General features: G+C 31.3%; 2 protein-coding genes across 2 annotated transcripts; one reads left to right on the forward strand and one right to left on the reverse strand.

Moving 5' to 3' along the window:
* Positions 1-4,547: 4,547 nt before the first annotated feature.
* On the forward strand, positions 4,548-5,774 carry LOC122502322. Its single transcript, XM_043612308.1, has 2 exons — positions 4,548-5,195; positions 5,493-5,774. Exons 1-2 carry the CDS (start codon positions 4,548-4,550, stop codon positions 5,772-5,774), a joined length of 930 nt encoding a protein of 309 aa, XP_043468243.1.
* Positions 5,775-7,809: 2,035 nt separating this feature from the next.
* LOC122502323 (phosphopantothenoylcysteine decarboxylase subunit SIS2-like) lies at positions 7,810-11,129 on the reverse strand. Its single transcript, XM_043612309.1, has 5 exons — positions 11,046-11,129; positions 10,852-10,923; positions 10,412-10,633; positions 9,527-9,701; positions 7,810-8,308 (listed from the first exon to the last, which is right to left on the reverse strand). The coding sequence occupies exons 1-5, from the start codon at positions 11,127-11,129 to the stop codon at positions 7,896-7,898; spliced, it is 966 nt and encodes a 321-aa protein (XP_043468244.1). The 3' UTR covers positions 7,810-7,895.
* Between the last annotated feature and the right edge of the window lie 1,244 nt (positions 11,130-12,373).

Raw genomic sequence — 12,373 nt, forward strand, 5'->3', positions numbered from 1 at the left:
AATAAGAATAAGGTATCATTTCAACCAAATCTGCTTGCCAGGTTTCATCGATGCCACGCATTTGAACTTTTCGACGAGGATAATTTTTTCTAGCTTGTTTATGCAGTTCAGTTACAACTGTTAATTTTTGATCAGCCATCACTGTTGAATAAATTTAGCCTCTTTGATAATGTAATTTTGCTGTGATTCAATTTCTTTAAGTTTTTCGTTCACCCTATCCTCGATAATTCGGATATAAAGATTCAAATCATCAATAGCTGATCTTAAAGAAGATGTAATTTGAAAAACTGTTTTTATCTCGTTTTTAATAATTTTCTGTGCAAGTCTTAAATTTACAGCGTCTTGTTGCTCTTCAGCGTCTTGAACGTTGCAAAGTCTTTTGTTATCAATGTCGTATTGTTCACTTTGAGTAATTTTAAAACCAATTCCAGAAGGTCCAGGAAGTCCACGACTTGCAAGAGGCCGTGACAAGGGATGTCCAAACACATCAATGCTCATTTTAATACTAAGCTCTATTTGCTTGTACTCTCCTAAAATATAATGCGAGCTTCACTTAGTTCTTCGATGATTGACATAATTTCATTATTATGGCTTGGATTACCAGCTTGCTGTGATGCTACTAGCAGACGTAAACGGTCAACTAGTTCATTGGGATCATCCCAATAGATGTAGTCTGGGTTAAATTGTTTCTTTGAAATCATAAATTGAGGTAATTTCTTTCCAAGCTTCTTCTTCTTCTTCAAAACACCACTACCCTTTTTTGGCGTACCCTTAAAAAGTTTTGAAATGACAACAGTGTATTTAGAACTCCTGGTTACGTTGACAAGTCCACTGGAACTATAATTTTTTCGGTGTGCATTTGTAGCTACAAGAATTTCTTTATAATTTTCCAAATCAACTGAACTTATTAATGCAGGATTAGGTTCTTGTCGAAATAAAAGTTCAAGCAACCCAGCAGTTTTTAAATATTTTTTCTTTCCAGCAAGTTGAATATGTGAACCTTCTAAATCAACTGGTGTATCACCAATAATAAAAGAACCATTAGGAAGCTTACGTACTCCATAAACCATATCTAAAAAACTTTTCCTATTTTTATTCAATAATTGAATAAATTTATTTGTCAAATTTTCATAATTAAGTTCTTCTCCTTCTTCAAACTTGTTGCTCTTATCAAATAGACTGTCATTGAGTAGTGTTTTATCAAATTCCTCTTCCTCATCAACAGCAGTTGAGAAAGAAAAATCATTTTCCTCCTTTTTAACTTTTTCTTTTTTAATATTTTTGAAAGGTATGTCAGTTATGTTCACCAGCTTTTCCAGGGGTGTTACTATTGGTTGAAAAGTTTCTTTCAATACTGTTTCTGCAGCCTCTTTACCCATTTTGAGTAAACGATGTTTCCGCCTAATAGCATCACTTGCTTTTGCTATTTGACGAAGCGTTTCTTGCTCTTTTCGATACATGTTTTCTTCGAGACAAGATAAACTATACTAATGAAAAATTCAATGAACTTCTTGTATTTATAGTGAAATGAAACAATCAAATCCTCTTCTATATCTTCCTTCATTAAAATTACGGTCCTTATCAATAACAACAAATCCATATTTGTCAGATTTCCAACATTCTGAACATAAATCGCGAAATTGAGTATAACTCATATCTGTATTAACATGATCTTCGTATACATGTTTCAGATTCTTTTCATCTTGTCTAAATAGAACCAATAAATTAACATTACCTCGAACTAGATGTTTAGGAATACGAGCATACGTTTGACATAAATAGAAACTGTCAACGTTTACATGTCTGCCCATACAAAAGAAAGCTCTAACATTATCTTGCTTTTCACAAGCAATGTCATCAAAAACGAATATTGAATTTGCTTTAGCATCTTTTGGAGATACTACTTCTTCATGTTCACTAAATGGAAAATACTCAACACCATCTACCTGACTGATTACATTTTCTAAAAATTTATATTTCGGTTGCTGTAGAGATTTAGAGTAGAGGTAAATATTTTCAAAACTTAGACCATTTGGATGTATTATTAGGGAAAGAAGAGCATTTGTTTTACCACAATTTGAGGGGCCACAGAAAACTGCACGAATGCTGTCTGAAAACAGACTACCGTGACGTTTAATCTTTTTTTCATTAGTTTCAACATCTATACTAGAGATTGGCAGTGCGACAGGTTGTTTCGTGAACTGCATCTTGACAGTAACTGCTCGAAAATCTATAAATACCTAGCTTTTATAGTCAATTTGTCAGTTTCACGTCAACCATTGTAGAGTGAAGTATGATTCTGCATCAGGAGGTGAAAAAAGAACGCTATCAAGGAAAAGGTTTAATTAATCGTATCATCAATACTTTACCGTTTGAGTTACATTTACCAGGATACCAATTCTGTGGGCCTGGTACAAAGTTGGCTAAGCGTTTGTCACGAGGTGACCAAGGAATTAATCCACTGGACGCTGCATGTAAACAACACGACATTGCTTATTCGCAAAATCGTGAAAATATTCAAGCTAGAAACGAAGCAGATAAAGTATTAGCTAAGAGAGCTTGGGAACGTGTTACAGCTAAAGATTCTGGTGTAAGTGAAAGAGCAGCTGCTTTAGCTATATCCGGAACCATGAAAGCTAAATCAAAGTTAGGCATGGGAATGAGAAGAAAAAGAAAATCATCTATAAAGAAGAAGAGTAAAACAATGTGTAAGAAGAAGCAAATAGCGCTAAGAAAAATTGTTGATGCTGCACGAAAAAGTATGGCTCCTGGTAATAATGCTGAAGAATCAATTCGAGCAGCTATAGTTGGTGCACGAAAAGCAATAAAAAATGTTGGTGGTAAATCCAAAATTTTATCACCTAGAATTCTTCCTGTACCTACTAAAGTAGGTGGAATTTTACCGCTAGTTCCAATTTTTGCTGGACTTAGTGCTTTAGGAGCTCTTGCTGGAGGAGCTTCAGGAATAGCAAGGGCTGTTAATAAGGCTAAAACAGCTAGTGAACAGCTTGCAGAAGCTCAACGTCACAATAGATCCATGGAAGCCATATCACTTGGAAAGGGATTACACCTTAAACCTTATCGACAAGGACTTGGTCTCCACTTGAAACCCTACATTCAAGGAAAAGGAATTAAAAAACGAGCATCAAGAAAGAAGAAGAAACGAGCATTAAGAAAAAAGAGAACAACAAGAAGGAAAACAAAAAACTTGTTTTGAAGCTACCTCACCGTCCATTAACTGACTTTGATCTGTGGAAGCATGCCAAAGCTGTCAAAATACCGCATTTTCGTGGTATTTTTATGCGAAATGAACTACCTGTAAGTGGTCCTTACAAGTATGAATCAGGAATAATTAATCTTGATAATAAAGAAGGTGCTGGAACACATTGGGTAGCATATAAAAAATTCAAAAACAAAATAATGTATTTTGATAGTTTTGGCAACCTTGCTCCACCAACAGATCTTGTCATTTACTTGGGTGATGGTAGCTTAATAAAATATAATCATAAAATATATCAAAATTATGATACATTTGTATGTGGACACTTGTGTCTCAAATTTTTGTTTAATCAACTAAATATTAAGAGTTGTTTTAACCTTTATAAGACTATGTAACACCTGTAAGCTTTCAGTATAAAATCTGACAGCAACATGAGTGATTCGTTTACTTTAACGTTAACAGGAAATTCTTCAGTTCTGGGAGCTGAATATTTCCCTCCAATAGAACTAAATTCAAATAAAAGTTATGTACTTGGTCTTGTCGAACTATTGACTTTTAATTCAATTCCTAATATTGATAAAGGAAATAACAAGTTTTACGTTGGAAATCAAGTAATTGATATTCCAACTGGAAGTTATGAAATTAAAGATATTGAATCATATTTACAAAATTCTGTAAAAACTGGAACTGTTATTAGTATAAAACCTAATAATAATACATTACGCAGTATTGTTGAATCTAATTTACCAATTGATTTTAAACCTAAAGATTCGATTGGTAAGTTGTTGGGATTTACATCACAGAAACTATCATCTCATAGAGCACATATTTCTGATTTACCTGTAGCCATTTTAAAGGTTAATTCAGTTAGAATTGAGTGTAATATCACATCTGGAGCGTATATAAATAACCAAAAAGTTCACACTATACATGAATTCTTCCTTAGCGTTCCACCAGGATATAAGATTGTGGAAGTGCCTGCACACGTCATTTACCTTCCGATTGCCACCAAGACAATACATAATATACAACTGCGAATTGTCGATCAGGACGGTGATTTAATCAATTTTAGAGGAGAAACTATAACAATTCGATTGCATATAAAGTCTTTGTAATGGGAATCGTTTATAATCAAAGAGCTGTTGTTGGTGGAAACTATAAAAGTCAGACAACATGCAAGAATCCAATCAGTCTAAATTTATCTCACAAGCTGTTAACACCTCAGAATCGCCTCTTTCTGCAAGAACTAGGTCTAAAAGTTCAAGGAAAGAAAATAAGACAACAAGACAATTAATCTACATATTTTTTGGTTGCTGTTGCAATAAAAATGGACGAACTTCTCAATATTCCAGCAGCAGTGAATTTCGATGAGTCAATAGCTCATTATGAAATTCATGCTCATCAACCATACGCATCTTCATCTTTTAACAATAGCGATGAAATTCGAATCGCAGTACAACATCAAGACTTGTGCATTTTACCTAGTAAAAGTTCATTACACATTTTTGGTAGATTAACTAAAAATGATGGAATTACTCTTACACAAAACGTACATTTAAGTAATAATGCTGTATGCTTTTTGTTTGATGAAATTCGCTATGAACTAAATGGTATTGAAATTGATCGCTGCAAATACGTTGGACATACTACAATCATGAAAAATTACACCTCGCAAACATCAAATCAGCTAAATTTTATTGAAAATGCTGGATATTCAAAAATTGCAGCTGATGCAAGACTTGTATTGGAAAATGGATATTTTGATGTCACAATACCACTCAGCATGATTTTTGGTTTTGCTGAAGATTATAAAAAAATCATTATGAACGCTAAACATGAACTTATTTTAACAAGAGCACGTTCTGACGTGAATGCCGTAATTCAAACAGGACAAGGAGGGGATGAGGAATTTAAAATTTCCATCAATAAACTTGAATGGATGGTTCCATACGTTTTACCTTCTGACAATAACAAAGTTAAATTGTTAAAATATATTGAAAAGGATCCATTAATTTCAATAAGTTTTAGGTCGTGGAAAATGTATGAGTATCCTTTAATTCCTACAAGTTCAAAAGTTTTGTGGCAAATTAAAACATCAACGCAATTAGAGAAACCTCGTTATGTTATTGTTGGATTTCAAACAGCGAGGAAAGATAAACAAAAAAAATATGCCTGTCATTTTGACCATTGTAATATTATAAATGTTAAACTCTTTTTAAATTCACAATATTATCCTTACGGAAATTTAAATTTAAACTTTGATCAAAATCAGTACTCTCTACTTTATGAAATGTACGCTAATTTTCAATCATCCTATTATGGTAAAGATTCAAAACCTATTTTAACAAAGGATATTTTTAAAAGTCTATTTCCTCTAATTGTTATTGATTGTTCTAAACAAAACGAGTTTTTAAAACAAGCATCAGTTGATGTGAGGTTAGAATTTGAAGCAGGAATCAACATGCCAGCCGAGACCACCGCCTATTGCCTAATCATCCATGACCGCGTCATACAATATAAGCCAATCAGCGGCGTTGTAAAGAAACTATTGTAAAGGAGTGGGGATAATGTGGTAGTGGTGGGAGGTGATTACTATAAAAGCAGCTGCTCTCGGCTAGAAATTCATTTCTGCTTCAAAAATGGAGTTTATCGTAGACGTTCAAGGTTTTAAAAGAGCCAACAACGAGTTTGTCTTTAAAGAGTTGGCGATACTTCCTCTTCAACCAGATGCACAGCCTCTCGTTTATCTTTTTGAACCTCCTTGTCCTTGGAATTCACTGGCAGGACGCTACAAAAGTGAAAATCTTTGGCTAACACATAATTACCATGGAATCCATTGGACAGCTGGAGACGTCTCATACGATGAACTTCGACCAATTCTACAAGATATACTTCGAAGTGCAAGTGTAATTTACGTTAAAGGTTTAGAAAAAAAGAATTGGCTAGAAAAATATTTACTCAACGTACAAAACTTGGAAGATTTTAATTGTCCATCGTTGAAAAAAATTAAGTCTGATTTATTAACGACGTGTACGCATCATACTTTTTGTAGTGAAAATTGTGCTGTAAAAAATGTTAAAATTCTACGCGATTGGTTTTTGGATCCTCCAAACCAATATATAAGTGCTATTTCTAATGGAATTGATGAAACTGACTCTACTTTAAAATCTTTTTATGAAAATTGTGAATCTTTTTTGTAAAATTTAAGTATTAAGTTATCAAAAATAAATGTTATGAATTTAAAACAATGCTTCTTAATTTCAAAAACAACCTATCCTTTAAAATTTAATTTAAATTCTTTTATAATTTCTGAAAATAAAACTTATTCTAATTCTGAAAAATAACTTATACTAAGAGAAGGAGGAAAGTAAATTTAAAACCAATTTATAGGTAAAACTTTGTGTGTTTATTTTATCAAAATTTTTTTAAATATATATACATTTTCTTTTTACAATTTATTGTAACAATTTAAATTCAACAACATTATATGGTCCTCCAAGATACTTCATTTGAAGTTTCTTCGATATCGCAGCTTCTTTCATCATGTCCAAGGTGGTGGGTTCATCCTCAAAGAGCTTGATGAATCTTGTTGGTAAGTATGTGACGAAATTAGCATCAATCTCAACTATGATCCTAGGTCCATATTTGGTCTGGACCTTCTTCATTTTTAAGACGTAGTACAGTCCATCTTTCATCAATTCCGCGAGCGGTTTCGTCGGCAGGTAACCTTCAAAACGTCCAACGGAGTTAACTTTTTCTAGATCCATTTTTAATATGTTTGAAACTAGAAGAAAACCTTAAACAAAAGAAGAGAAACAAAGAACTGTAATTGAAATAAACCTGTAATATAAATATAATTCAAAACATAACATAATGCTGAAAAAAGAACTTAGAAAATTTATCTGAAAAAAAAAGAAATTTAGCAAAATAAAATTTTAAAACAACCTAAAAAAATTAGAGCAAACAATAAAAAGCCTTTAAAAAAACTTATAACAACCAAAGCAACCTGTAAATAAACCTGAAATGCAAACTTAAAAGATAAAGCTGAAAAGAAATCTTATAATAAAAAAAAAACTAAATGAAACTGAAAAAACTTAGAACTAAACCTGAAATGTAAACAGAAAACCTGTAAGTAATATAAAAATCTTAGAAATAAACCTGAAATGGAAACAAAAAAAAAACCTGGAAATAAAGTTAAAAAAAAAACTTTGAAATAAACCTGAAGTATAAACAAAAAAACCTGGAAATAAAGCTAAAATCTTTGAAATAAACCTGAAATTGAAAGGTAGAAAGGAGCTGAAAAGAAATTATAAAATGGTTAACTTATTACACTTACTGCTAATTCTAGATCCTGAAATAAGAATGATCTAACAGCTTTGAAACTCGCCTTATATAACCTGAACCCCACTTTTTTCTTCAACCCCACCACACTCTTGAATGCGCACGCAGAATTACCCCCACTATAATATACGCTCAAGTTATGCGCGTTAAAATTAATGGAAATAAAAATAAATACGTAAATTGATGAAAAACCTTTTTATTTAAAAATTAAACTTGATAGTTTTAAGGCTACGAATTATCTTCTAGAATCTCCGACATCTAAAAATTAAAGATATTTTGAAAGTTAATTTAAATTAGAATAATATTTGATAAAGTTAAAATAAAATAAAAATTCCTAACTAACTTCCTTAGGATCGATATCTATTATCAGAACGTCATCATCATCATCATCATCATCATCATCATCATCATCATCATCATCATCATCATCATCATCATCGCTTATGATGATTGTCTCCCCCGCACTGTCGTATCCGTCATTATCGTCATCTTCATTGTCATCGCCGTCTTCCTCATAATCATTATGAGCGAACTCATCATAAATAATGACAGCGGAAGTATCATCATCGTCATCATCATCACCACCACCATCATTGGCATCATCATCATCACCATTTTCATAATAATTCACATATTCATTAATAATAATAAAATCATTGTCATCATCATCATCATCATCATCTGGTTCCAGACCCTCTCGACAATTTAAAAGAGGATTGATGTGATCCATTTTATCAAATATTATTTCTACAAACAGAAAATGTTTACTATAAAACAAATTTAACTTATTAAATAAATAAAAAGTAAAATAATAATAATAATACGACAAATTAAAAAAAAACAGAATAAGATGGGAAAGAGAAACAAATACAATATTTGAATAAAAGGAAGAAAGAAACGTTATAAAAGAATGATCTGAAAAAACGAGAGATAATGTAGAAGAAGAAAGTCAAACTGAAATAAAAGAAATAACTAAAAAAGAAGAATAAAAACTGAAAGAAAAAGAGAAAAATAGAATTAGAATAAATAACTAAAAAGAAAAATAAAAACTGAAAGAAAAAAAAATAAAAATAATTCCTAAAAAGAAAAAATTAAAACTGAACTAAACGAGAAATAACTAGAAAGAAAAATCAAATAAAAGGGAAATATGATAAATTGAATTAAAAGAAATTACTAGAAAATAAAAATTAAATAATTGTTGAAAATCTGAAAGAGAGAACTGAAAAAAGTATTGAGCTAAAGGAGAGAGAGAGAGAGAGAGAGAGAGAGAGAGAGAGAGAGAGAGAGAGAGAGAGAGAGAGAGAGAGAGACCTATAAGACAGATGGCTGTAAGAGAGAAAGAAAAAAACTGTAAAAGAAAGAGAAAAAAGACCTGTAAGAGAGAAAGAGAGAATAAGGAACTGTAAGAGAGAAAGATAGAGTTAAAAGTCCTGTAAGAGAGAATCGGGGAATAAAGAACTGTAAGAGAGAAAGATAGAGAAAAAAGTCATGTAAGAGAGAATCGGGAGAATAAAGAACTGTAAGAGAGAAGACCTGTGAGAGAGACTAAAGAAAAAAAATACCTGTAAGAGAAAAAAAAAAAAGATCTGCAAGAGAGATAGAAAAAAATGCATTTAAGAGGGGCAGAGAGAGAAAAAAGTCTTGTAAGAGAGAAAGAGAGAATAAGGAACTGTAAGAGAGAAAGATAGAGAAAAAAGTCTTGTAAGAGAGAAAGAGAGAATAAGGAACTGTAAGAGAGAAAGATAGAGAAAAAAGTCTTGTAAGAGAGAAAGAGAGAATAAGGAACTGTAAGAGAGAAAGATAGAGAAAAAAGTCCTGCAAAAGAGAATCGGGAGAATAAAGAACTGTAAGAGAGAAAGATAGAGAAAAAAGTCATGTAAGAGAGAATCGGGAGAATAAAGAACTGTAAGAGAGAAGACCTGCAAGAGAGAATAAAGAAAAAAAAATATACTAGTTGATTTGTACTGATGCTTTCAGCTAACTGCGCAGAAGGCAGCTGTGGTGACTGTTGAGATTGCATGCTTAGAAGAACCTCCTTTGGAGTTGGTATATAGTCATCAATTTTATTTACTATTTTCGGGGTGTATTTCTCAACAGGCTCCCACCTAGTTTTATGCTTCAGACTGCTATTTTCGTTTTCCTGCAGAATGTAAAACAATAATTAAAAATTTGTTGAAAATTTTATTATAATTATTTCAAAGATTAGACAAATAAAATAATTTCAAAGAAGTAAAAGAAGCTAAAATTGAAGAATTAGAAATTGTTCAAATAAAAATAACTACACACAACTAACAAAATTCGTTAATAATTTTAAAATTAGATTATTGACCTAAATATTAAAACAATTTTGATAATAATTTCAAAAGAAGTAAAAGAAGCTAAAATTCAAGAATTGTAAATTGTTGAAATAAGAAATACACCAAACACCTCACAAAATTGTTTTAAAAAATCCAAAATTAGATTATTGACCTAAATATTGATACAATTTTGATTATAATTTCAAAAGAAGTAAAAGAAGCTAAAATTAAAGAATTGTGAATTGTTGAAATAAAAAATACACCAAACACCTCACAAAATTGTTTTTAAAAAATCCAAAATTAGATTATTGACATAAATATTGATACAATTTCGATTATAATTTCAAAAGAAGTAAAAGAAGCTAAAATTAAAGAATTGTAAATTGTTGAAATAAAAAATACATCAAACCCCTCACAAAATTGTTTTAAAAAAAAATTCAAAATTAGATTATTGACATAAATATTGATACAATTTTGATAATAATTATTATTATTTGAAAATAAACATTTTTAATTCAAATATAATTTTAAATATATATATATATATTTATACCTTATTTGCTTGAACGACTTCTGCTGGCAACTTGGGTTTTGGTTGACGTGGTTGACGTGGTTTTCGTGGTTGTGCTTGCAACACTGGTCGCGGTTGTATTTGCTGAAGTGGTCGCAATTGCAACTGTTGAGCCTGCATTGATAGCATATGTTGAGCCTGCAACTGTGGAGCCTGCATTTGTTGCAACTGTCGTTTCCATATTTGTTCTGGAGATGGTAGAACCTGAAATAATTAATATTAAATCAGTTAAATTTAATTTGCAAATTAAATTAATTAATATTACTAATAACTGGATGCCAGTTTCAGCTCCATTAGGTGAAGTGAGGTTAGGTTAAGTTTTTAATATAATTACATTATTAAATAAAAAAATTTATTTTATTAATATAAAATAATTAACATCAATTAAATGTTTTTGACAATTTTTTTAGAAAAATACTTACAAATTGGTTTATGAAATGGAAAAAGCGACAGAAGCAGCATTGCCCACAGTACCTCCCATTCGGATGAAAACTCTAAATAAATACAGACAAGCATGTTAGTGAAATGTAACGTAAATAATTACTAAAGTAATATTTTTTTTTAATTTATAAATGAATTATGATTTTAACACTATTCAAAAATTTATTGAACTTACCATTTTCTTGGAAGTTGGAAAACGTCCTTCCAGTTCAACAGGTTTGTGAAAAAGAATAAAAGTATTGTGAGCACATGGCATCATTACTACCAACTTTAGTTTTTCCACCAAATTAGAAATATTTAATTATGTCAACCAATACGATTCATTTCCTTATTTCCTATATTTTTCTGATTGGCTCTTGTGGACTTCTAATTTTCATGCTCCGTAATATAATGAAAATTCGGTAATTGTATGTATCATAAAAATAAGGGTGAATCCATATAAGTTAGATCATTGAAAATCTATGAATATACATATACAAAAATTATAAATATTGAACATTTAAAACTTAAACTCAGTCAATAATAATTCTATACAATTTTAACATCTATTGTAAAATTATTGTTGGTAATTGTGGTGTGAAATTTGAAATGATTCCACACTAATAAACTTGAAATTATTAAACAAAAATTTAAATATCCCGCCAAGGATTTGAAATCACTTTGTGGTGTGAAATTTGAAATCATTCCACACCAAAAGACTTGAAATTATTAAATAAAAATTTAAATATCTCACCAAGGGGGTTTAAATTGTGTAAAAATTGACGCCATCTAGCGGTGGCAGCAGAAGCTAAAACTCAGTCGGTAAAAGTAGAGCACTTATGCTAACCCACTTGAAAGTTTAAAAATAAAAAAAAAATAAATTTCCCACCAAGGGGTTTGAATTATGCAGTGGCGCCATCTCTCGGTGGCAGCCGGAACTCAGATGTTGGTAAAGTAGAACATCCCTTGTAACCCACTTGAAAGTTTAAAAATAAAAAATTTAAATTTCCCGCCAAGTGGTTGGAATTTACATGTGGCGCCATCTCTCGGTGGCAGCCAGAACACAGATGTCGGTAAAACAGAACATCCCTTCTAACCCACTTGAAAATTCAAAAATAAAAATTTTATTACCCCTCTAAGGGGGTTTAAATTGAGTGGTGGCGCCATCTAGCGGTGGCGGCCGGTACTAAAAACTCGGTCGGTAAAGTAGAACACCCCTTCTAACCCACCTGAAAGTGAGCTATTAGGAAATCTACCTTACCGACGGTCGGTAACTGGGCCAGAACCCGTGTAGCTCTACTACTATGTTTTGAACCAAAAGTCGTGCGAATTTCAATAAAAAATATTAATAATTAACTTCTCAGGATTTTTTTTTAAAAAAGTTAACTCCCCCCCCCCCCTTCAAGTTAAGTCGGATTATTTTTTAGAAAAGTTTTGTGGAAACAAATGGAATTATATGCCGTTTATAGCTAATTGATAATGTGAAAATTGGCTAAGTAATTCCATTTGTTTATGACAAAAAAA

Source organism: Leptopilina heterotoma, unplaced genomic scaffold (genome assembly GCF_015476425.1).
Source record: "Leptopilina heterotoma isolate Lh14 unplaced genomic scaffold, ASM1547642v1 Lhet_227, whole genome shotgun sequence".
Taxonomy (NCBI): Eukaryota; Metazoa; Arthropoda; class Insecta; order Hymenoptera; family Figitidae; genus Leptopilina; species Leptopilina heterotoma.

What these genes read in the sequence shown, in the direction of transcription:
- LOC122502323 (XM_043612309.1), bottom strand. Translation starts at nt 11,129, where the DNA reads ATGATGCCATGTGCTCACAATACTTTTATTCTTTTTCACAAACCTGTT. An exon ending in TCCATTTCATAAACCAATTT is followed by an intron (nt 10,634 to 10,851) that starts GTAAGTATTTTT and finishes TAATTATTTCAG; the next exon opens with GTTCTACCATCTCCAGAACA. An exon ending in GCAGTTAGCTGAAAGCATCA is followed by an intron (nt 8,309 to 9,526) that starts GTACAAATCAAC and finishes TTCTGTTTGTAG; the next exon opens with AAATAATATTTGATAAAATG.
- LOC122502322 (XM_043612308.1), top strand. Translation starts at nt 4,548, where the DNA reads ATGGACGAACTTCTCAATATTCCAGCAGCAGTGAATTTCGATGAGTCA. An exon ending in TACCTTCTGACAATAACAAA is followed by an intron (nt 5,196 to 5,492) that starts GTTAAATTGTTA and finishes GATCAAAATCAG; the next exon opens with TACTCTCTACTTTATGAAAT.